Source organism: Pipistrellus hanaki (assembly GCF_964339955.1).
Source record: "Pipistrellus hanaki genome assembly, chromosome: 8".
Taxonomy (NCBI): domain Eukaryota; kingdom Metazoa; phylum Chordata; class Mammalia; order Chiroptera; family Vespertilionidae; genus Pipistrellus; species Pipistrellus hanaki.
In genome coordinates, this window is record NC_140510.1 from 37,841,917 (window position 1) to 37,868,918 (window position 27,002).

Here is a 27,002-nt window from a genome sequence, read left to right on the forward strand (position 1 = left end):
ATTGTAAATTATAATTTTATCCTAACTGAAAGGCTAGAAACCATCTGTTGAACTCTTAATTGAAATTTTCTTTTAAGATTATTTTAAATTGTAAAGTGTTTCAAATCACAGATGTTTGTAATGATTATAAGTACATTGCTGGAGCCAATTTTTAACTCATAAATAAATTCACAATACCTGGGAAATAGCAATATGGGCAACTCATATCTATATATAATTATTAATAGACAGTAAATATATGTATATATCTGTCAGTAAACATCAGGCTAACTGGTTTTTATGTCAGCAGACTGAAAACTATGAGCAGAGAATACGTGAGCAACAGGAACAGCTGTCCCGTCAACAAACTATTATTGACAAGCTAAAATCACAGTTACTTCTTGTGAATTCCAGTGAAGGTATGCTCATGCTAATTTTTTATGTGTTTCTTGAACCACTTTTAGAAAAAGGTGGAAGTCGCGTTTTTCTATTTTGTTTCTCTGATTTACATATGTTTATTTAAGAAGTGAACACTTTCAATCACTGGGGAAATGGGTATTCTTGTGTCCTATATGGTGGAACTCTTAAGTTGATAAAACTTCCAAGAGGACAATTTGCCAATTAGTAGCAAAAGCTTTTTAAGGTCTAAGAATATATTATAAGATAATACTTGTTCAAGTTCTTAAAAATCTGTATATAAGGATGCTCATGATAGCATTTCTAATAATGAAAAACATGAAATAAAGAAATGTCCAACAGTTAAATTACAGTCATCCATATAAGGAACAGCTATGTAGTCAAGAAAAGTGATGATAATAGATCAACTTATTAACATGACATGTACTTAAGATATATAGCAAAATGAGCAAAACAAGATAAAAAAAATAAATATTTTATTTATGCCACAAAAAAATTCTCACATGAATTTATATATATATATGAAAATCTTCTAAAATATAATCCAGGAATAATTCTCAGATAATAAAAATTATCGACAGCTACTGAAACCAGTTTGGCTCAGTGGATAGAGCATCGGCCTGCAGACTGAAAGGTCCCAGGTTTGATTCCTGTCAAGGGCATGTATCTTGGTTGCGGGCACATCCCCAGTAGGGGCTGTGCAAGAGGCAGCTGATTGATGATTCTCTCGCATCAATGTTTCTAACTCTCTATCCCTCTCTCTTCCTATCTGTAAAAACTCAATAAAATATATTAAAAATATATATTTTAAAAAAATTATCGGCAGCTTTTATTTTTTTATTTTTGGCATGTCCGTATTTTGTAATTTTCCTACAATAAGCATGGAATAATTATACAAATGAGTATCTTAAACAAGAAATGCATACCTGAAAATACAACTTATATAAATTCTACATATTTTTCACACTATTGATTAAGTAGAATAAGGATTTTGTATGTTTAGTGGAAATGAAAAAAATATATATATATATCAATATATATATATATATTTATATATATATATATATATATATATATATATATATATATATATATATATAAAGAAAATATGCCAAAATCAAAATCAGCAAATCTAAATTGTCAAAGTCTTTACTCTTTAAAATTAGCGGTTTGGATTTGTATTCTGTTTACATTTTCAGGTACTATCAAAAACAAGAGTTTCCTACTTATGTCCAAGAGGGTTTTGTTTTACAGATAACAGTTATTGCTGTATGCCCCTGCTTGAAGACAGTGAAGCAAGGAAGAATAATTTGACCCTTAAACAGCCACTTGATAAAGTAAAATCAGGAATACCAAAAGAAAAAGAATCAAAGGTAATTGCACTGCTGGCTTATTCCTTAAAGAAATGAGAAATCCGGTTGCACGGTTTTCCTAAATTAGTCAGTATTCTATCATAACTTGGGTAGTCAGGAACAGGGGAGAATATTGGCAAGATTCTTTTCAACCATAACATTGCTTCTGCAAAAAATAGCATTCAAATGCTGATACATACATATCTTCATTTTATTTTCCTAAGGTAGATTCATCACTGAATTCTAAACGGAACCTCTATATATACAAATAAATGACTTACATGATCCTCAATAGAAGTACCATTTCCAAGTAAAAAAAGGCTTAAGTTTCATATTTTCTGGTATTCTCTTTTCAGGCATTTAACAAAGAAATAAAAAATTATGCAAAGGTAGATAGTAAGACACTGATGATTCCGAATTAATGAATAGCATTCTGGGTTTGTTTTTTATCAATTGCCTGTGCTTCAGTTAAAAATAAGAGGGGGGGGGGGGGGGGGAGCCACATCATCAGCTTAAACAAACATCTTCATTGAAGCAGGATAGGAAAGACTATTTCATATCTGCAAAGAGACAGGTACAAGTATGTGCATGCTGTGTTGGTTAGAAACAATTTAATCATCCATCAATAGCAGAATGGTATATCTTTACAATAAAGCACGTTAGAAAATGTAAAATAAACTTAATTTATATATTAATATGCCTAGATTTCAAAAGAAATGTTGAATAAAAATGGAAACTACAAAATGACAAAGCATGAATAATTTATGTAAATTTTTAACATATAAAACGTTATGATAATTATTTCTAAAAACACAAATACGTAGTAAAAGTATAAGAAGGGTGCACATCTTTTTTTTTAAAAATGACCACTTCTATAGTCCATGAGAAAAGAGAGTGTGACTCTGGGAAGACAATAAGGAAGCTTCAGTTGTATGTATAACTTTTCTTTAAAAAAAAAAAAAAAAGATATCACCCGGCTGGCGTGGCTCAGTGGTTGAACATCGACCTATGAACCAGGAGGTCACAAGATAGCCGATCAATGATTCTCTCTCATCATTGATGTTTCTATCTCTCTCTCCCTCTCCCTTTCTGTCTGAAATCAATAAAAAATATATTAACAAAAAAAAAGAAAAGATCTGAAACAAACATGACAAAATGTTAACACTTGTTAAGTCAAGGTAGTGTATATATAGTTCTATATTATTATCCATGTATTTCCTGAATCATTGAAATTTTATGTTTAAAAAATGAATTTTTTAAATAAAGTGAGTTGGGTTTTGGTGGGATGAGACAGCTTTTGAATAAAATGGGATCTTCTAACAAATGAGGACATGTAATATTCACAATATCAATTAAGTTAAGAGCACTATCTTTCTTTCCTTTTAATTATGTAGATTTTAGCTTTGTGTGTCAGGGTTATTTTTTTACTTATCCCATAACTGAAACTATCTTGTTTTTATTTAACACCAAATCTGAGAAATCTGATTTTAATAATTTTCTATAAATAAAAATTTTAGAATGAGAAATTCCCTATAGTATCTCCCAGTTCATATTTTTTTTAATTCAGAATCATTTTTTTATTTGAATCATTCAGTTCTCTTTACCTTCACTTCAATTTCCATTTATCTAAAGATGCTGAAAAACATGAGAAACAATGGCACTAGCATTCTCTTAGGTTTCTTTTGTAAGAGACAAAATTTAGAAACAATGATTCTGACTTTATGATACAATTTTATGATTTGATTTATTATAGTACATTATAAGTCACTGAATTATAAATGCTGACATAAATTTAGTGCTTAAGTGAATAATATTTACAATACTTTTCCTATTTCAAAGACTTCTAAATTTCATTATTTACCATTATTTTTTAATCAAAATTATTATTTTTATTTCAGTTATTACATTTTTTGAAGATGGTAAAATATCTCTAGTTCAAACTATGTAAAAGATATTTTTTATTTTATTATTTTTTTAATGTATTTTATTGATTTTGTACAGAGAGGAAGGGAGAGAGATAGAGAGTTAGAAACATCGATGAGAGAGAAACATCGATCAGCTGCCTCTTGCACACCCCCTACTGGGGATGTGCCCGCAACCCAGGTACATGCCCTTGACCAGAATCAAACCCAGGACCCTTCAGTCCCCAAGCTGACGCTCTATCCATTGAGCCAAACTGGTCTCGGCCTGTAAAAGATATTTTTTTTTTTTTTTAATATTTTTATTGATTTTTTACAGAGAGGAAGGGAGAGAGAGGGAGAGCTAGAAACGTCGATGAGAGAGAAACATCAACCAGCTGCCTCCTGCACACCCCCCACCGGGGATGTGCCCGCAACCAACGCACATGCCCCTGACCGGAATCGAACCCGGGACCCTTCAGTCCGCAGACCGACGCTCTACCACTGAGCCAAACCGGTTTCGGCTGTAAAAGATATTTTTTAGATGGTAGTCTTGGTTAAAACATAAGGGATGATGTGAAAGACTCTAAAATATGTTAATAATTTAGTTTATTTTAAGTTAATCATTATTTATGAAAGTTTTAGATTTAGTTTTCAGTCAATAGTGTTCAAAGGGAACCTTCAGAATTTTTTAAATACACACACACACACACACACACACACACACACACACCCCTATGCTGGAATTAACCATAAGTAACAAATCATGTCAGGGGTAACTTATTTTCAAAGAATTACTAATAGTGCATCAGTTGTAACTATTTGTGGACAGACAATAAGAGGAAATAACATAAAGCTTCATGTAAGAAATAATCTAAATTTAGGGAGTTCTTTTAATTATCATTACTAAAAGGGGAAAGATTTATGTGACACTACATATTTAATACCTTCAATATCTCACCTATTTAGTCTTATATTGTAACCATTTAGTAAAAATAAAAAGCAACTAATATTTTAGCTTTCTCATCTTCCTTTATATATCTAGAACCAAAATACTAATGCACACTAGATATAGAAGGGATTAAAAGAGAAGAGGAAATACATTCTAAAAGAATGAATAAGTTGGATTTATTAAATGTTGAGAGCTGGCTATATAGTCATTGAGCTAGTAACAGAAGGAAGCTCCTACTAACCACCCATAGTCCTTTCCTCCGCCTGTTTGGTGGGTGGCTTGAGGATTTGTTTTCTTCAGATTATTTTGTTTAGGATTTGGTTAGAATATTTGAGGGGGGGGAAGACCCATGGACATTATGGCAAATGGCAATTATTGTCACTTTGGAAAATGAAATTAGAGGAAAGAGGGATAAGTTGAAGGGGAAAGAGGCCCTTTAAAAGAAAATTTTATTTGAAAGCACAAAATTTATAGTTTACTTTCTGTTCATATGAATCCTATACAAACAGCATGTAATAATTCTTTAACTCCTAAGAAGGTATAAAATCAAGACAACAGAGCCTGTATCATTGGGTGCTTGCAGTTTAAAAACATTAGAGAAGTATTCAGTTTAATGGAAAACCTTTCAACTCTTGTATTCCATGGCAGGTTGCACAGTCTTTCTTGATAAGATCTGATTTTGGAAAGGGGACATTGTATTATATTATATATCATATCATATGTTAGAGTAAGTATCCCAGATTTAACCCAAAACTTAACAGCTTAAAACAACAAATACTTGTTATCTCAGTTTCTATGTGTCAGAAATTTGGAGACTTAGCTGGGTGGTCCTGATTCCAGATCTCATATGATCGAAGTCAGGATGTGGGCAAAGGCTTAGTTATCTGAAGGCTTGACTATGGTTGGAGGATCTACTTCCAGGCGGCTCACTCACGTGACTGTTATTAGGAGACCTGGAATGTGAATCTCTATTTACAGCCTGGCAGCTAACTTCCTTTAAGTAAGAAAGTAAGATATCCAAGAGAAAGAGAACAAGGAAAAGGCCACAGTGTTTTCTGTGGTCTGGTCTTTAAAATCACATAACCTTCCCTTCCACTTTATTCTGTTCATTAGAAATAAGTCACTAAGTGCTCCAGAGGCAAGGAAATAAGTTCTACCCCTTGAAAGGAAGATAGATATATTTTTAAAGCATCATTGGGATTGTAGATTGTGGTAGTATAGAAGAGAGTACCAAAGATCAAGGTGTGTTGGGGGACTAGTATTTTTTTATTTTTTTTAATCCTCACCCAAGGATATGTTTTTATTGATTTTTAGAGAGAGAGAGAGAGAAACTAATGGGAGAGAGAAGCATCAATTGGTTGCCTCCTGTATGTGCCCAGACCAGGGATCAAACGCACAACCTTTTGGTGTGTGGTACAATGCTCCAATGAACTGAGTCACCAGGCCACAGTGGAGTGGAGGGAGACTAGTACTTAATTTACCATATGATAAATATTAATGAAAGGAAAAGGAAGTTGGCAGAATTTAATAATGAATTCAACTTCCTGAATCTATCATTATTAATCTCAAGAAAGAAATATCATGGTTTATCATCTTAACAATTTCAAAAATTCTAATATGAAATAACCTTACCAGAGGAGAATAGCTGAACAGTGCTTTAGAGAAGAAACTGTTACATGTTATTATTAATTATATTTATAACCAATTTTAAAAATTAAACATATTTATATAGATAAAATCAAATAATACTAAAATACATATACTTATTCTGGCAAAAACTATTTTTTTCTGCCAAAAACTATTGTCTCTTATTTGTAGAACACCATTGTCAGAGATAGTAACATGCGTCATGATAGCAGTTATTTAAATAACATTTTGTATTTAATGTAAATATACATTGGCATTGTTTAATTTGCTTTTTTAAAATTAGAATTGTATCATACTGGGTCATTTGTATGATCTTAGAAATAAGTTATTTTTACCCAGCCGGCATGGCTCAGTGGATTGAGCATCATCCCATGCACCAAAAGATTGGTTGCTAGTTCAATTCCTGAACTAGCAACCAATATGCTCGATCCCCAGTAGGGGTTGTGCAGGAGGCATCCCATCAATGTTTCTATCGTCTCTCCCTCTCCTTTCCTCTCTCTCTCTAAAAAATCAATTAAAATATTTTTTTTAAAATAAAGTGTTTTTATAATATCTCTTCTGGGAATCACTTAATTTGTCAAACTAAATACTATACTTGATGCCCTAAGGCTTGACAAAACTGTCCGCCCTCATCTTTTGGCCACATTTTTTTATTTTTGTGGCAATTATACAAAAGTCTAATGTGTTTGAATACAATAAAATATGTAGAGAGCAATAATATAGAATACATTTTAAAAAATGGTGATCTGGTCAATTTTCTTTACTCATTTATTCAGTAATTCTCAACTGCTGTGTCCCTGACACTGTCGGCCACCAGAAGAAAAAAGAGATATTGTCCCTGCCCTCTGACTTAAAATCTTGTTTTAATAACCCAAGTAGATATTATAAAACATTGTAAAGATTTTTTCAGCTTCTAGGACCCAAGACACAAAGTAAATATAGAATGAGTTTATTTGAACTTTTTCTATTAAATAGAGATTATGTGTTCATGTGTCCAAAGAGCTGATAATGAGTTTCATTTCTGGTTTTTCTATATGTATTTCTAATTTATTCTTCATATATGTCCTTCTTTATCTGAGTTGTATGCTTTAAGCAAAACTTTTAAAATATGAAGAATGTAATTGTTACTTTAAGTTACCAGTTAGAAAGTAGGCAAATTTCTAATGTGCTCTCATCATTAAATCAGCAAGTATGTGGTAGCTTTTAGGAAAGATTTTGTGGGTTTAGATTACTACAACAGTGAAGGTAACTGTAGAGTTGCCTTCAACGCTGACTAACATAAGGAAATGTGCTATACCTGGCAATTGCAAATAATATAGACACTTTAACGTTTGAAGAAAACTAATGTATAAAAATTCACCTGCCAAAAAATTAAAGATCATTGTAATGCGAAAAAAAAAAAAAAAATGTACCTGCCAGTCACTTATACAAGAAGTATTTATTGAACCCTTCCTATTTGCCTACTCTTGCTAGTCAATGACAGGAATACAAAAATAAAAAAGAGTAAGAGATGATGCATCCCCTTTAAGGAGCTACAAATTGATTGGAGAAACAGTTTCAGACCTAAACCAATTAACAAGCATTTTATACAATGTGAAGTCCTAATTGTATGACAAAATTAAATACTAATTATAACTTTATGGTACAGATAAAACAAAGGATGTTATTTTTAAAACTAAAACGTTCAGTGAGCTGAAGGTAGGCTTGAGCAGGGGTCAACATTTAGTTCAAGTAGGGAAAATAAAATAAATTATTACTTGGTCATGTGTGCATAGATATGTAAATTTAAATTGTCTACAAAATTTTAATGGAAAAAAAGTAATTTCCAGACAAGAACCAAAATTATTCCAGGCTACTTTAAATATGATTAGAGAGCATCATCTTTACTGAAAGCCAAAACAGAGGATTTTGAAAGAGCAATTTCATTTACTTTTTAAGTGACATAATCAGGGCTTCAGAGGAGACGGTGCTCCCAACTTTTTTGTGTTAGTCCTTCAGTGAGAGGCATTTGTCTGTGATGTATTATGTATAACAGTTCAGCAACAGTGTATGAACTCAAACTCTGTTCTGCTTTCTGGCCTCTGTGGCTTATAAAATACTGGCCTCACAAGTCTAGGTTTTAGATGGCATCCCCATCCTTGAACTGTTGGTATTTCATATACTCTAGACTTAGTAGCAGCTCTCATTTAGTGATCTCCGTCTGAATTTTAGGGCCGCATAGCTTTTCTCAACATTCCTTTCTCTATTGCAAGTCTCTCAAATTATATTTATTTGTTAAGTTGCTATATAAGATACGTGGTTTTATATACATTGTAAAAGTTTTAAAATAGAATACCGTATATAGGTTTATGAAAAATTTTGTTTTTCGTCATTTGAACAAAGGTTGGAAATCAGACCATTAGTCAAGATATATAATTACTAAGTGGTTTCTGTGAGAAACTCAGATCTGGTTTACATCATTTAAACACAGTGCATTTTATAAGAAAGGAACTTGAAATAAATTTGATGACTTATGTTCATTACTCAACTTTGTAAAAAAAAAAAAAAGTTCCTATAGTTCTTTAATATTTGATTCTTTCTTTTCATCATCTTTTTATTCAGTAAAAATGGTGCTGTGCCCACTCTACATTGGCAATGTTAATCTAGGCTGGGGCTTGCAGAAAGTTGGAGAAAACCTGTGTGTGTGGGGGCGGGGGGGGGAGGGTGGTGAAAGGGACACTTTGCCGTCTCAGTCAGAGCAAATATCCCGTTCCCTCTATCGTATTTCTAGATACTGTATCAAATATAACCATCTTTTTGTATATAACACTTCTATAGTACTCCTCTTTGGAAACTAGTCTTTTGTTTATAGACTCTCTGGTAGAATAATTAGAAGAAAAAATAATTACCTTCAAACAGTTCATTGCTTAAAAGTTCAAAGTTTTTTTCCAAAGTGTCATAATAAATATGTCACAATAAGAAAAAAAATACTGCCGAAACCGGTTGGGCTCAGTGGATAGAGCGTCGGTCTGTGGACTGAAGGGTTCCAGGTTCAATGCCAGTCAAGGGCATGTACATTGGTTGTGGGCACATCCCCAGTGGGGGGTGTGCAGGAGGCAGCTGGTCGATGTTTCTCTCTCATCGATGTTTCTAGCTCTCTATCCCTCTCTCTTCCTCTCTGTAAAAAATAAATTAAAAAATTTTTTTAAATACTGAGATCCAAAGCATTTTAATACTTTCTTCTGCAGAAATTTTGTTTCCAAATATTAATTATTAATTCATTCTAACCCATTCCTGTTCTGGATCTCTGTTTTTGGTTTTTGGTTTTTGGTGTTTTTTAATTCAATACATCATTTCAGGGTTTTTGAGGGGAGAAGACAATGAGAAGTGGTATATTAGTTTTTAAATCTCTTCCTGGGTTTCTAAGCAAATTTGAGTATCTTTAGTATGTATGGCTTTTCTCCCCTTAGTTCCCCCAATTATTCCCCTTTTCACATATCCCAATTTTCTTTTCTTTTTTTTCTACTCTGTTCCAGAGCCTACAAAAAAGATCTTGTATATTTTATTCAGCCCAGATTTCTCTTGACCAAGGCAGAAAAGGCTGTTCTCAACCTCAGTAGGTTAGAACTAGCCCTCAAAACAACCTGGTTTCTCTTATTAATATGCCATAATCTTTCATCCTAAAAATCATCAAAATTTAAAATATTTGGTTTTCATTGTTACGAAATGCGTCAGCATTGATCTGTTGTAGTATTTTGTATTTTTAGGAAGGGGAGGAGATTGGTGTGTCTTTTGTTTGTTTGTTTGTTAAATTATATGAAGAAATTTTGGCCTCACACAGATATATAGTTGGGAAAGGGAAGAGTATTTTAATAACCCTTATAGAATTGTTAGATATTCTTCTTTGATACAGTTCCAAAACTTGATGAATAGTAGTTTCTTAAATGTTAACAGCAGTATAACAATGGAAACTAATGGACTTTATGGCTATATTAAAAACCAGTGGTTTATCTTGTACTTTGAATATATCTTTTACCTATACATGATTTTGTAGCATCATGAATTTAGTCATTTGGAAAATACTGGTTCACTGAACTATGTAAATCTTCCAAATATTGATTTATTGTAGAATATATTTAAAAATCACATTTAACATAATCACTGATCTTTTCAGAAAAGTCTTTTAAATATTGGGCAGTTTTCAAGTTTATTGTAATGGATACAAGTTATCCATAATTTTAATTTTCACATGAAAACTTAAATTTTCTTATGGACAGCAAATCTTTTCAGTTGTGTTTGGGTTTTTTTTTTTAAGTCAGAGTCTAAATTCATTTGCTTTTTAGAAAATACCTGCCTAACCATAGCTTGCCTATTCTTTCAAGTAAAAATGGCATTCCATTAAAAAAAAAAGTGACTAGTTCCTTTTGTAATGCAAAAATTACACTAGTGCTTTCCCCAAGACAACCCTTGTGCTTCACTGTGAAACAAAGGCACTTGTGTATATTTCCTATTTTGTCATGCAATATTAATAAGAGGTTAACTGGGGAATAAAATTCAAGACATTTTTATAGGCTCATCAAGGACATTATTAGGTGAAATTGGCTTTTTTTCTTTTTTAACTGAGAGTATGAATGCCAACACAGTAAAAAAAAAAAAAAGGGGGGGGGGGGGGAGAGCCCAAGTAACATTTAATGGTATTATGACAGTAGTTTCAGGGTCTAGATTTGGTTTTACTAAATGACAAGCTAATAAGTCAGTTACTGCTCAATGGATGCTAGAAGACGACACAAGAATCCTAGATCAGAGGGAAATGTCTTTATTTCTCATAGCATAGCAACATGCAAGAGCATTTTATATTTTCACTAGAGGCCCAATGCATGAAATTCGTGCACAGGCTGGGGGGGGGGGGGGGGGAGGAGAGGGAGGCCTCAGTCCAGCCTGCACCCTCACCAATCTGGGACCCCTTGGGAGATGTCTGACTTCCGGTTTAGGCCCAAATCCTTCTCACAATCCAGAATCGCTGGCTCCTAACTGCTCACCTGCCTGCCGGCCTGATTTCCCCTAACTGCCCCTCCTGCCAGCCTGATCTCTCCTAATTTCCTCTGCCTGCTGACCTGATTGCCCCTAACTACCCCCCCCTGCTGGCCTGGTCACCCCACATAGCCTGCCATTGAGTGATTTGGTCATCCCTCACTAACCCCCCTGCTGACCTGGTTGCTCAGGCAGCCTGCTGGTCATTACTGTTACTGTGATGACTTCCTGGACAATTTGCATATGCTTTTCTCCTGCTGCTGTTAAGATTCTGTTTTTGTCTTTTGCCCTTGGCATTTTAATTATGATGTGACTTGGTGTGGTCCTCTTTGGATTCTTCTTGATTGGGGTTCTCTGAGCTTCCTGGACTTGTAAGTCTATTTCTTTCACCAGGTGGGGGAAGTTTTCTGTCATTATTTCTTCAAATAGGTTTTCAATATCTTGCCCTCTGTCTCTTCTTCTGGCACCCCCATAATTTGTATGTTGGTACACTTGAAGTTGTCCCAGAGGTTCCTTATACTTAATATTTTTGGATTCTTATTTCTTTTTGCTTTTCCAGTTTTAATTTTCATATCAATATTTGGAAGATTTACATAGTTCAGTGAACCAGTATTTTCCAAATGACTAAATTCATGATGCTACAAAATCATGTATAGGTAAAAGACTTTTCTGAAAAGATCAGTGATTATGTTAAATGTGATTTTTAAATATATTCTACAATAAATCAATATTTGGAAGATTTACATAGTTCAGTGAACCAGTATTTTCCAAATGACTAAATTCATGATGCTACAAAATCATGTATAGGTAAAAGATATATTCAAAGTACAAGATAAACCACTGGATTTTAATATCCTTTTTTGCTTCCTCATATTTCAAATCTCTGACTTGATTCTTGGGATCCTCTAGTCTGTGGAATCTCTGTATATTATTCTTTATTTTAGTCATTGTGTGCTTAATTTCTGACTGGTCCTTTTCTTTTTTTTTCTTTTTTTTTTTTTGGCATTCTCACTAAGATCCTTGAAGATTTCAGGGAGTTCCTCGGAAGTTTCTAGAAGACTCTTGAGTAACCATATAATCATGGTTTTGAACTCTATATCCAGTATTTTGCTTTCTTCCATTTGTTTTATTTGTGACATGTTTCTTTGTCTCTGCATTTTGGCTGCTTTCCTGTGTTTGTTTCTATGTATTGGTTAGCTGCTAAGTCTCCTTGAGTTTATAGAGTGGCCTTATGTAATAGGTGTCCTATAGGGCCCAGTGGCTCAGCCTCCCCAGTCACCTGAGGTGGGCACTGTTGGTGCATTCCTTTGTGGGCTGTTTGCATAGTCTTGTTGTAGTTAAGCCTTGATTGCTATTGGTATCACTGGGAGAAATTGACCTCCGGCCAATTGGCTGTGAGAACCAGTTATGTCTACAATGGAAGAGCTGCTGTGCAGGAGACACCCTTGTGGGGCAGAACTTGCTTCAGAGGGGCTTTGGTACTCACTGAGTCTACCCCTTGACTGTGTCACTTATGGATGTGAAGAGTTGTAATCCAGTATGTTCTCACTGTGACCACTGGGTATACCAGCTCATGGATCTCCAAGAAAGTGCAAGGTCAGCCACTGCCTGGGGCCACCCAGCAGGAGCTACAGAGAGATCTGCAGATTACTTCTCTTTGTATGGGGTTTCGAAGTACCCAGACGAGGCCCAGCTGTGAAGCAAGGCAGGCTGGTGCTGGTTCAGCATTGGGCCTTCTTTTGATATCTATAGAGCTCCCTGCTCCAGCTGCTGCCTGTTTTAGGTTCAGAAAAGACAAGCCATTCATATGCAAAAGCTACTGTACACAGCTTGGGTGGGGTTTTAAATTGGGTAGAGAGAGGTGTCCAGGAATCTCCAGGGTGGAGCAAACAGCAATGGCTGCCAGTCAGCCCTGCACCTGGGACGTTCCAGCACAGGAACAATGACCGTTTCAAGCACCTTCATCAGAAAGAAAGTGACCCTCACATCCCTGCCACAATGCTAGACAGTCCAGTTTCTCCCATATGTGGCTGGGTCACCCAGAGTCTCACCCAGAACTGGAGTTCAGAGCAAGCAGGAGCTTGTATCTCTCTCCCGATTAAAAAAGCAGTGCACCTGAGTGCCAGCCCATTCCACACCTCTCACCTCCTACCAGACTCAATGCGCTTTCTTCTTTACCTCTCTGGTTGTAGTACTTCCACTCAGCCAGCTTTCCTATGGTTCTGGATGATAGTTGTTTTGTCTTTTAGTTGTAATTTTGATGTGGTTGCAAGACACAGCAACTACAGGTGTTTATCTATGCTGCCATCTTGGTTCTCTCCCTTTCTTTCTTTGTTTCATATATATATATATATTTTCCCCCCAGAGAGAAAGGGAGAAGGATAGTTAGAAAGAGAGAGAACTGCCTCCTGCTCACCCCCCCTCCCCGTCCCCCAGCTGGGGATGTGACCGAAACCAAGGTACATGCCCTTGACCGGAATCGAACCTGGGACCCTTCAGTTCAAAGGCCAGTGCTCTATCCACTGAGTCATACTGGTTAGACTCTCCTTTGCTTTCTTATTTGAAGTTGTAATGACTTCAACTTCCTGCAATGCAGAATCCATTTATATAATATTGAAAGTAGAAAGGAAAATACAAGTTATCTCTTCTAATGTGTACTTCCTCTCTAGGATGCTCAACAAACTGAGACATCTTCATTAAGATAATTTAGCATTGAAAAGAAATTCTAAGTTTCTGAAAAAGTGTTAGAGTTGCCATTGACTATACTAATCCTAAATCCTTTTAAAAAAAAAAAATGATCATTTAGAGAAAATTGTGTCAATGGAAAATACTACATTCTAGATTAACCCTACTTGTCTTCTCTCTCTCTCTCTCTCTCTCTCTCTCTCTCTCTCTCTCTCTCTCTCTCTCTCTCCAATGGAATTAACATGTCAAAAGGTGCCTTTTAAAAATATTTTTCTTGAGGTGTTGGGGACCTAAAATTTTTACTTGAAATATATCAACAGATTTATTTGGTGTTAATTATAAAAGGAGCAATACATTGTTTAGAACAATCAGTAATACTTTTCGTCCAAAATAATAGTAAGCAGAGCTGTATTTCTAACCCCAAAGAACAGTAAAAATTCCTCAGAGTGGGAGAAACCAAGATGGAGGCATAGGTAAACACCTAACTGCAGCCTCACACAACAATTTCAAAAAATACAGCTAAAATACAAAATGGACATTAACCAAAACTACAGGAAAGTTGACTGACTGGAAATTCTACAACTAGAAGGAAAGAGAAAACCAAAAAGAAAATCAGAGGAGCTGTAAAAGCCTAAGGTACGGAGACACGGTGTGCGAGTGGGGAGAGGACGGAGCTGGAGAGGAGGGGTGGCTGAGTGCCTGGCTGGCGTTCCCTAGCAGAAAGGAGATAAAAGCTCCGGACTGTTGAACCCCAGTTACGACAGCACTGAACCCCAGTTCTGGGTGAGACCCTGGGGACCCAGGCTCATACAGAGGGAATCTAGGCTGTAAGGCGGAGCAGCAAAAGGTAGTCCCGGAGGGGCGCATATTGTGCGCAGAGGATGGACTGATGACTCTGCTGCTGGATTGCCCTAGCAGGAAGGAGACAAAAGCTCCAGACTGCACTGAACCCCACTTCCAACTGCACTGAACCCCAGTTCCGGGCTCATTAGGGGAGAGCCTAGACTGTTTGGTAGCGGGCGAAACTCGAGGGCACCTTTCTCTCAGAGGTGCTTGCAGCGAGTACCAAAGGACACTGAGGAACACTGAAACTCAGGAACCTCATAGGGCGTGGCTGACGGAAGCCAAGGCTATAGGCTCCACCCTGAAACTCCGCCCCATCCAAGCTGAACACAGAGACTTTTAAGGCTACCAACTCAGGGAAGCTGCGAAAATGCCGAGACAAGGAAATAGATCACAAACGAAGCAAAAGTAGCCACTAGCAGGCTCAGGGTGAGGCTGAGTCTCTGTACCTGTCAAACACCTGAGACAATCCAGACTCTGGCCTGATCCCACCAGCTGATGCAGGCCCCCTAAGGTGTGTTCTAGAAAGAGCATGGGGAGCTGGCATAGGCGGATGGCAAGAGGGGATGTGACTGTGGACCCCCCAGGAAGACTGTCCTGATGGCTGAGGATCCTGGAGCACGGCTACCCTGAACATCCCTGAAGGTGTCACCGACCTGGCATCACACATCAAGGACTTTCACAGAGTGGCTTTGGGGTGCAAAGCTCTCCGCCAGGTCCCTCCAGGACACAGAACACACCTTTACCCAAGACATTACCCCTAAATATCAGCTCAGACTAATTTCCTCATTCAACAGCCATCCAGAGGGCGGGTCCACAGCCACTCAGCTGACTGGGATGAGCAGCGCTCCTGCAGCTGGCCGATCCCTGCAGGCCGTGACCCCATCAGTGCACAAATCCATGCACTGGGTCTCTAGTATATTATAAAAAGCAGGAAAAGTAGAGCAATACACTGAAATAAATTGGGGAAGATACTAATTTTAAGAAAAAACAGGAATCAAGTCTTAAAGAACAAATGAGACTCCTATGAAATTGAAAGAAGTTTTTGAAAAGCAGGATTAAAGAGAGATATACTCAGATGATAAGAAACAGTGATGTAAAATCACATAAAAGCTATGATGACCTTAACTGAATAAAATCTTAAAAGTCACTAAAAATAAATGTCCACTAGTTGGAACTTAAATTTAAGTCCTTAACCATTTTGTCTGAATTATAATTTATGATTGTATATTAGTACTTCACATCTTGGAATTTGTCAGTTTATAGCTTTATAAGGCATAATGTTTTTTAGGTATGATTGCAAATATTTTTTAAATCTAAACCATACAATACATGATTATATCACATTTTTCAATGTTGACTTTTAAATGTCAGAATAAATGTAATACCAGTGTAAACCACAGGGTGGGAGTGAAAGGCAAGAACTTGTGTTAAACTTAAATACATAAAATTGCTCTATCTTTAAAATGCCTGTTAAATGCTAAGGAGCTGATGCTTCGGTTCTTCCTCTAATACAGCTGCATTCCCCAGCAAAGAATATATAATAAATACAGGCATTGATTTAAGTGGAAAAGAAGTGTACACACACTCACACTCACACGCGCACACACACACACATTTTTTCTGCCTAAACTTTCTGGTCCTTTCAGGTGCTACTAGTGATCAGAGTAGCAATTTTGATCAATAGCTGGGTCTGAGAAAATTTCTTGAATTACCAGTATTGGAAATAATTGAGCAGAAATACTTTGTCTTCATCCTATTTTTTTTTTTTTTTTTACCTTTGTTTTCCTTTTCCCCTTATTTTCATTTAAAGGGGAAGGGGGGAATCTATTATATATCTATAAGCTACCTAAACTTACTTTTCAATGAGGAATTTAAATTTTTCAGTGTGTTTTTTGTTTACCCATTTTCATTTGAGTTTTGAAGCAATTTAAAGTGTTAATTATTTTGTATCTCTAAGGAAAGAAGACAAGAGGTTGCTTCTACTAGAAAAGAAACTTCACCAAGGAGTTTTGACATTCCTTTATTCCATGAAAGGTAGTTCTATATCTTTTTTTTTTTTTTTTGCCAACTCTAAAAATTATAAATATTGAAATATATTTTTACTTACATATTTTGTAAATATTAGCAGTTGTAAGAAAATAGCAGTCTCTTAGTAGAACTACAAGAGACTAATCTAGGTCTCCTGAATGTGAAAATAACCTAAATAAGTTAGATAATTTATAGCAGAGGTGAATCTAAATTTGAATTTTCTAAAGCAATATTTTATTTTAAGAATTTCTAGACCAACTATTATGGTCACATTGTTTTATACAATGGCTCTTAATGTGAACTTTATCAAAATAAGGAATATTTAACTTGCTTCTATTTAAGAAGCTTACAGAGAACAAAAGTCAATGCATTAATGTTTCTAATGTGTGAATAAGACAGCCAGCATAAGTGTGATTTATGAATAAGTACATTTGTTAGTCTGCCCTAAATTTATGTATTAGAACTTGTCATTTTTCACTTACTTTGTGCCTGGCTCTTCAAACATTAGAATTGTTTCAGGGATATTTTCTAGGAATTGAAAACATTTTTTTAACTTTAACTTTTCAGTAATTATTTTATGATACATAAATATGTGCTATATAACTTTATGATTAAAGAATATTTGAAGAAATATCCTTAAATTTTTAAATATTGATTTATTTTTAGGAGTTATATAGAGAAGACTTTCTGGGATCTGAAAGAAGAATTTCATAGAATATGCATGCTAGCAAAAGCTCAAAAAGACCACTTAAGCAAACTTAATGTCCCAGTCACTGCAGCTGGTAAGGTTTGATTTAATATAATATTAATATTATTGATAATATTAATTTTATTGGTTGAAATTTCTTTTTTGTTATGAAAATATTTTAAGTGCTCTTTATGTTTTATAATGTATAATTTTATGTAATTTCTTGACTTTTTCCCTCTATTTTGTGTGTGATACATATAGTAGATTAAATTGAATGACACAATTACTAGTCATCTTAATGAGAAGTTTCACCTTGGAAAAAGTACAAAATAAATATATAAATAAATAAAAAGTACAAAATAATATAGGGTATATATCTCATAGTTTTTAGTTACTTTTCTGGCATCTTATAAAACTTTAATTTATATGTTAGTAAGCAATCTTATAACTGCACTAACATATATGAGCTGAGTTACATTATAACATCAGCTTTGTTGTTAACTTCTGTCTGAAAGTTAATTGAACACTATAGATAGATGCTTGTAATTTGGTTTGAGAAGTAAACATTACACATTTTATGAGGCCAGTTCTGTTGGAGGCACAAAGTACAAACTTAGTATTAAAAATAACTTAAAAGGAACATCTGTTTTACACATGTTACAGTGTGTGTTTTTTTAAGCTCCACCCTTTCCTAAAACCTCAGACGGCTTCCTGGTGTTTGCATCAGTAGTTCGTATGAATAGCAAAATTCTGGGGATTGAACCTGGCTACCAAGCACTTATGTAAACAAAAGGAAGGTAAACTGATCAGTTGTGATAAATTCTTCTTTACCCTTGTGATTTGAGACATTCTGTATGCAATTCCCAAGAGATGTGATTTACAGTTTTCACTCTGAAAGATGTTGCAGCAGTGCTAATACCCCTTTAATTAAAGATCACTTTCCATTTCTTATAGCTCTTATATCTGTGCTATTTAAAAGTCATTCTGTAGTGTAAATTCACTTTTTGCTTACTACTGCCATTTTGTTTTCAGGAAAAGGACACCATGTTGTGTAGGAAAAACAAAACAGTCTTTGTAAATAGACATAATGTATTGCTTCTCCTCCTTTTTCTTACCTTCCAAAGTAATTTTTCCATCTTAATTTTTGTCATGTTTGTTAGAGATTGATTAATCTGTGCCAACTAAAAACACTACTTATGAAGTGAAATGATTATTTTTACTTAAAATATACTAGCTATAGCCCTAACCGATTTGGTTCAGTGGATAGAATGTCAGCCTGCAAACTGAAGGGTCATCCCAGGTTCAATTCTGGTCAAGGGCATGTACCTTGGTTGTGGGCTCATCCCCAGTAGGAGGTGTGCAGGAAGCAGCTGATCGATGTGTCTCTCTCATCAATATCCCTCTCCCTTCATCTCTGTAAAAAATCAATAAAAATATTTTAGATTATTTTTTAATTTTATTGATTAAGGTATTATATATATATGTATATATGTCCTTATTCCCCCCATTACCCATCACCTCCCATTCATACCCCTACCCCCTTGTTGTCTGTATCCATTGATTAGGCTTATATGCATGCATATAAGTCCTTTGGTTGGTCTCTCCCCCTTACCCTCACCTTCCCTGAGGTTTGACGTTCTGATTATCAAAAAATATATAAAATATATTTTATAGAGAAATAGTACCTGGAATTCATAAACATGCTTTTTTGAACATTAACATCTTATCAAAACATTGAAATGGTGATATATTCATTGGCCTTACCACATTATCAATGGCTTAATATTTTGACCATTTTTAAATTGCACAGGTCTAAATCTAGTATGTATCTGTCAACTAGAACACTGAGTGTTTAACTTCAATTTCTTCCCCATTAAAGCTGCTTCCTAACATTACTCTTATGCTTTATATTAACTATCACAAATAATAAACATAACATTATTCTTGAAATGTTTTAAATACGTTGTGCCACAGATTCCACTGAAGTTTTGCTGGGTCCAAACAGAAACCAAAATATCAAATATTAGGCTGTTGACATTATTAGATCAAAAGGGGAAAGAAAAAAAAGAAATGTTTTGGGAAAAGATGTCTAGGCATGTTTTTCAAGGATAAAACACTAATTTGAAAAAGCATAAAAGAAGTATTTCAAATGTGATTTGCATAATAGATCTGAAAAAAGTACATTTAATGTTATTGTTTCTGTGTTTCTTTTGTTAATATTTGATATTTACTTTTAAATAAACATATAATTTGTGAAAATTGCTGTTAGTAGACTTGTTTGTTTCCTTTTTATTACTTTCGTTTTCCTTTTGACCCACATATGGCAATAGCCTTGAGAAGGAATAAAGATAAAATGTACATTTAAGCAAATGTAGCTTCAAAAAAACCACTATTTGATGGAAAGGAGGGTTCTATTTCAGTGGAGATTGGAGCAAAAGAATAATTGGATTAGAGGGTCACAACCATTGGGTTTTTTATTTTGGCAATATACAAGTTAAACTATAAAATAGTCTCAGTGGACAGCCTATACTTTTAAATTTTAAAAATGTAAAAATATTTCTTATTTTTATATTTTTCCCCCTGCAATAATAAGTTTTCTTGAACTAAACAAAATAGAAAAGCAATTTGCTCACCTGATCATGTTTCTCAGTATACTGTTAGTGCTTTAGTGTACCTTATTTGAGTTTTAAGTTTTCTAAACTTGGATTTCTAGCAGCCTTAAAAGTCTTAAGTTTAAATTTTTTTAATTGATTTCAGAGAGAAAAAAAGAGGGAGGAAGAGATAGGGACGTCAATGATGAGAGAGAATCATTGATCAGCTGCCTCCTGCACACCTACACTGGGGATCGAGCCCACAACCTGAGCATGTGCCCTGACCAAGAATGGAACTGTGACCTCCTCGTTCATAGGTTAACACTCAACCACTGAAGCCATGCGAGCTAGGCTAAATTTTTTTTATTTTATTTTTTTTAGAAAGTAACTTTCATTGCTTGAGCAGATTAATTCAGAAGATATTTTTTTAATGTGACTGATCTATGCCAGGTAGCTATGCTGAAAGAAATACTGCTTTAATACAGCTGTTTGGGTTTTTCATGTTTTGTTCACAGGGAGGGTAGGAAAAGAAATTCACAGCACATTTCTGTCATTTTGTTGACTCCTCTGTGTATAGAAACTGGCGTGTTCAACTTAGCATAATGGTCCAGAGCACAGGCTGTAGAATTAGGTTGCCTGGGTCCCGGTGCCACATCTAGCACTCATCCATTAGCCAAGTACCTTGGAATTACCTCTCCATGCATGGCTCCTTTCCTCGTTGGTAAAGTGGGGATAAAATAGTATCTACCACATGATTATTTTTAATATTAAATGAATTTGTGTACTATATACAGTTATTATAATAATGCATAGCACATAGAAACACTATTAATATTGGCATTATCAGCAATAGCAAACTCTTGTTATAGTCATTTTGATAAGTGTTCCTTCCTTCTAAGGTGATACAGAATTTGGGTGCCTCAACTGTTGGTTTTCCTTATTATTTGCAATTAGCAAGTATAATCTGCAAAGGAAGTACTGTTTTCTAGAATTTTTTGCCATTCTTAAACGTACTACTTGGAAAATGACAACTTGAGAGTTAATGGACTTTAAGAACCTCAGCAGACAAAGAAATCTTGCTAAACATTTGAGCTTGATCTCAATTTACCACTGCTAGTTCAGATTTTCTAGTAAATATAGATTCTTATACCTAGTTCAGTGGGGAAGAGAATACAGATTCATTCAGAATGCATTTATTGACGCCATACTATGCGCCAGACACTGGGCAAGGTACTGGGAATAGTAGAAAACAAAACATAGTTTAGAACCTTAAGAAACCTACAGAGTGTTTAGTCCGTAGAGTCCCTGAGTCATGCCTAAACCAGTCTTGGGAAGCCAGAAGAGCCATCAAGATAAATTAATATTTAAGCCAAGGAATGAAGAGCAAATAAGAGTTAGACAAAGAGTAGTGGGATGGGACACCAGATAGTCTGCACAACGTGTGCAAAAACCAGAAAAGAAGAAAGCACATCTATTTTGGAGCACTCTATCAAAGTTCATCATAGCCAGAGTAAGATGTGAGACAGGTATAGTGAATATGAGCGAATGGAGAGGTGACTAGGGGCTGAGGGTCATGGAGAGCCATGGAAAGGTTTTATTGGGAAGGTAACAGGACCAGATGTGCACTTCAGAAACATTAAGGCGGTAGGGAGTGGGGGTATGTAGAGAATGAATTAAATATGAGATAAATTTAGAGGCAAGGAAGCAGTTCAAAGACTACTATAATCTAACAAGAGAAGGTGATTTGTATTTAAAAAAAAAAAAAATGTAGAAGGTATTTAACAGAGGGACCAACAGTTGGATGATTGGAATGTCATTTGGTATGAGACAGCAAAGACCCGAGAGGAAGGGAAGGAACTGACATTTGTTAAGTATCTATGAACCTGGACAGATACTGCGCAAGGTTCTTTGTACAGCTGTCTGTTTAAATTGGCATTCCAAAATCGGTCAATTTTCCATTTGTGAATGTACAACTTCATTGATATTTACCTTGTTAAAGTGATAATGGTTTTTAATTTTTATTGTTTGCCCCGTTTAATGAAAATACTAGTATGTTATCAACTTCCAGCCTCACTGCCTCTGGAAGTAACATTGTAGAGCATAATGGAACCTTTTCTAATGTCTCAGGGTCACCAACATGGAGAGCGCTTGATCACTGTTTTATTGTTTTGGGTTGTTTGTTTTTTCATTGAAAAATGTAGCCCCAGTGTTTTCTGAGTTCTTATATCTGCTTTTTAGTTTTTCTTGTCTCCTCTCCTGCCTTCAGCTCTTGTTGACAAGTATATCTGCCTTCAACAATTCATGTGCATACCTTTTAATATGCTGCTTCTAACCAGCTATGAGTCAGGGCAGTGGTCGGCAAACTGCAGCTCGCAAGCCACATGCAGCTCTTTGGCCCTTTGAGTTTTTAGCGAAGGCCAGTTTAGTAGGAGTACCCTAATTAAGTTAATAAAAATGCATCTACCTATATAGTTTAAGTTTTAAAAATTTGGCTCTCAAAAGAAATTTCAATTATAACTGTTGATATTTGGCTCTGTTGATTAATGAGTTTACTGACCACTGAGCTAGGGAAATATCATCAAGCTTGTTAGAATAAATCTAATATGAGAATAAGAGCAAAATTCATATATCTATAGCACTTGAAGCTCTAATTCTGACTCCTGAGAAGCTCCATTTACTTACTTTTTAGCTTTGCCTAAGTCCTAGAGAGCTGAAATTGTTGGACAAGTGACTTCTGGGTAAAATGAGCTACAGAGGACCTGGTATCTATCTACCTGTTATCTACCGAGGCCTTTGTTTTAAATTTATAAGATGAAATTTTATATATTCATATATAATTTTCTGCACATGCATTCCAAAATTTCAGCCTTCTTTTGCCTCTACTCTCTTCTTTCTCCCAATCCCTACCTTCTCCACCACTCTCTCACATGGATTATTGAGAGTAGACAGTGGCTAAATAGATTGGTGATATACTGTCACACAGTGATATTAGGGGAAAATGACCTAATTCATATAAATTTTTAATCTGTAATAAATGTGTGTGTGTGTGTGTGTGTGTGTGTGTGTGTGTGTTAAAGTGTGTTGTGTGTAATCTTGTAAGGATTTTCCCTTTTAACAAGGTATTTGTCTAATAAGCAAGCTCGCAGTTGCAGCTTCTCTTCATGACAAAATGTTTAAATGTATACATTACAAGAAACGTTTTTTGGAAGTGTAGAAGAGTAGAACTGTGAACAAGATACAAAGCTTATAGCAAAAGACCTGGGGGGAAAAAACAAAGCAGTTAAACTGCAGCTAATAAGCACGTTCCAGTTCACCCACCAGAGAATGCTAATATTTCTGTGTAAAACGGTAGCAAATGTAAAAAATTACAGTTGTCTTCAGTTCCTATAAAAACCAATAGAAAAAAATAATGCTTATCTGTCCAAGGCTAATTGAATTCATATTTTTAAGAATGATTGGAATATGACTGTTTTCCTTGTGTGTTCTTTACTCTGCAGAAACACAGTGCTCGGTGCCTATACAGTGTACGGATAAAGCAGATAAACAAGAAGCGCTGTTCGAGCCTCCGGCTAACGATGATATAAATAGAAGTGCATCCTGCATCACATCTGTCACACCAAGAGGACTGGGCCAAGATGAAGAAGACACCTCCTTTGAATCACTTTCTAAATTCAATGTCAAGTTTCCACCTATGGACAGTGACTCTACTTTCCTGCATAGCACTCCAGAAAGACCCAATGTCCTTGGTCCTGCCGCGTCTGAGGCTGTGTGCCAGGATAAATTCAATATCGATATCAGAGACAACCCAGGAAACTTTGCTAAAACAGAAGAAACTTTATTTGAAATTCAGAGAGTTGACCCCATAGCTTCAGCTATACAAAACCTTAAAACAACTGACAATACAGAATCCTCAAATCTTGTAAACACTTGTATCAGGACCACTCTGGATAGAGCTCCGTGTTTGCCACCTGGAGACCATAATACATTGTATGTAAATACATTACCACTTGAGGACCTGTCTCATACACCTTTTCCTTCACTTGATTCCCCGGGAAAAGCTATCCGAGGACCACAGCAGGTAACTGTTTTGCATTAACAAGTATATTATGTGTGGACACACATTTTGCCAAACAGGCACAGATATGCATCTCTTTCAGATTATCAGACATCCTTTTAAACTAATGACTAACCAATTTAAGCTCCCAATAAAATTCAAGCTCTGTAATAAATGGCATGAAATTATAAAAGATGAATATGGGAAAGCTCTATTATAAAGTACCTTAAAACTTAAGGCACATTTTAAAATATACGTAAGCCTTATCCATATCAAGCATGTGTCACTTTCTGAGTCCTTTACAGAGCTCCTTCACTCAGCATCAGTGTTATAATAGGATTCTTTTCTAAATTTCATACTGTGAAACAAATGGCATTTCTCTATGGAACAGTTTGTGTAGATCATAGTCATCTTTGCAAGGATCTGTAATGTTTCATAAGTAAATAATTGCATTGTATATTCCCACTTAGCAAAATAAGTAATCTGTCTTTTAACTAATAATCCTATTACATTCTCATTTATGCAGTGCATAGATTTGTACAGTTCAGTTTTGGTTTTGGTTTCTAATCTGGCACTGAACATGCAGCCTAACATATATTTTTAATAGTTTCTGCATATATATTATTTTAATTAAATACTTTAATGTTCCTAATATTTGAGGACTTCTTAATGCCCTCCCAATCCATTCCTACCATCTTTTTTATTCAGTAATAATTTAACTTAGGGATAACTTTTTAGTTTTAAAAAAAAAGTTATTAATGCCTGAAGGCTAGTGAAAATATATAATTGTTAAAATTAAACAGACACTCATGAAAATACAGATTGGTGTAAATGTCTATATAACTTACAGACATTTGTTTGATTTCTCTTTGTCTTAAACAACTTGAATACCTTTTGGCTTTGTAAGTATTCTGATAGATTATAGACTTTTAAATCAGCATACAAAGGATGCAGTAGCCAAGCTGTGGTATATTTCAGTAGTGAGGAAAACTAGGCATCTCTGACAATAAACTTTAATTATAAACTCACTTATGTTCTACTTTGTACCTTATTTCATATCATAGTCTTAGTGATAAGTTACTTCTAAATGAAGCAAATTAAGCAATTTCATTTATTGCAAGTTGAATTCCTGTGGAGCTGTGAAATGCATCAGTTCTAATGCTTGTTGCTTTTTTCTCCATTATATTTCTTGCTTGTTCTTTTACTAGTTAGTTAGCCTGTGCATTCATGTTTCAGTAGATGGCACCCTGCATTGTGCATTTGCTTTCTATGATAGAGCAGGGAAACAGCTGGTATGTGATTACAACTTGATGGAAAAGGATTCAGCTTTAAAAATGCAGGAGAATTGGTGTTGAGCTGTCACAAGACACAGTGCATAAGGTTAGATAATTGATATTTTGGCAGGAAAGGCAAAATTAGTTTGTTTTAAAGGTCATGGTACAGTTTAGGATTGGAAAACTATTTCTTAAGGTGGGTTTTTAAAAATATTTTTTTATTTTTTTGTATTAATAAAGCTAGTATCATAAATACAAAATTCTTGAGTTGAAATAACAGAGGAGCAAAATTGTGGTTACATCTTTCAAATTTTTACTTTTTATCAATCATTATTACTGAACACTTTTTAAATACGTTCAGCTGTCATTACAAAATCTAAAATATATCTTGCTTATTTTTGCTCTGTGTGACTTTCTTTTCTTCCGACTTTTGCTGAGTCAGTCATTGGGACCCCATCGGAATTTTATGAGGAGATCAAACCTTAATTAATAGCTGCTAACAAAGAAAGATAAATACGGACTTTGAAGATACATTGCAGTAGAAGATTGGCTCACCAAATTGAGAAGTTAAATTGCTTCTGACTCTGTTTCTTAGTATTTTATAGATCTTAATAATTATTATTTTAGCATGCCTTTTATTATTTATATCTAAATCAATTTCCCATTAGGGTGGTAGGTAGTAATCAATTGTACTTTTTGTTTAAACTGCAAGCAGTAAAATTTAAATCTAGCTAACTAGACATTTGCTTATATACTCAAAATTATTACTGCTTCTTTATCAAGAAAAAGGTTTTTTTTTAATTATTTCAAAATGTATGTTTCAGATATTACTGTTTTATGTAATAAAATTACCACTTCTCACAAAAGGAATTGAGTCAGTGTTATTATTAGTCCTCCATGTTATCTAAATGTTTCAACTAGTGATACATATACCTTTTTTGTAAATGATTGGCTAACTAGAATGAAAGAGATTGATTGAGGGAATGAAAACTAATACTGTATTAGATGTTGAACTAGGCTATTACTTTAAAAACATATTCTTAATAGGAGCACAAAGGTGTCTCTTTAAATTGACTTTTTGAGGTGATTTTCCTCAAACTATCAGAATTTAGGTATGTCAAGGTAATTCATCTATGCAAGGTAAGAAAGCAAGTTTAAAAAATAATTTGGCTTGCAACACTTTAGGAAAATAAGATAGTTCAACAAGTATTTATTGCGTACCTCTTAAGGAGCTAAAAGGCTTTTCCTTGCCCTTCTGGTATTTTTTTTTTTTTTTTTTTTTTTTTTTTTTTTTACAAATAAATTCAGTTATATAAGGGTGTTTATGTGCTGCTTATAATTTTATTGAATTATAATTTTCTATAAGTCTTTAATTAGGTAACTATTAACAGTTTTTACTTTATTCGGCCACTAAAAGTAATAAAGAAGGCCAGACTATGCACTACATAACAGGAGCAAAATAAGAAAGAATAAATCAGGTGTTAGATTTTGTTGAATGATTAAATGTTTGTGTGTGTTTTCTTTTTTTTTTTTTTACTTTATTTTTTTCCCCAGAGAAGAAGGGAATGGTAGAGAAACACC

At 34.7% G+C, this 27,002-nt stretch overlaps 1 protein-coding gene across 9 annotated transcripts in view; it reads left to right on the plus strand.

Moving 5' to 3' along the window:
- The window catches only part of TANK (TRAF family member associated NFKB activator), a 77,847-nt gene that overhangs the window by 49,553 nt on the left and 1,292 nt on the right, over positions 1-27,002 (plus strand). For 5 of the 9 annotated variants that reach the window (XM_084891542.1, XM_084891544.1, XM_084891541.1 and 2 more), the window contains 5 exons: positions 290-398; positions 1,651-1,769; positions 16,744-16,820; positions 17,481-17,596; positions 23,591-24,171. In XM_084891542.1, coding sequence (XP_084747668.1) covers positions 290-398; positions 1,651-1,769; positions 16,744-16,820; positions 17,481-17,596; positions 23,591-24,171 — 1,002 coding nt within the window. Of the gene's footprint in view, positions 1-286; positions 399-1,650; positions 1,770-16,743; positions 16,821-17,480; positions 17,597-23,590; positions 24,172-27,002 lie in introns of all 9 variants that reach the window. The other 4 variants (XM_084891540.1, XM_084891538.1, XM_084891537.1 and 1 more) reach the window with 1 other exon arrangement.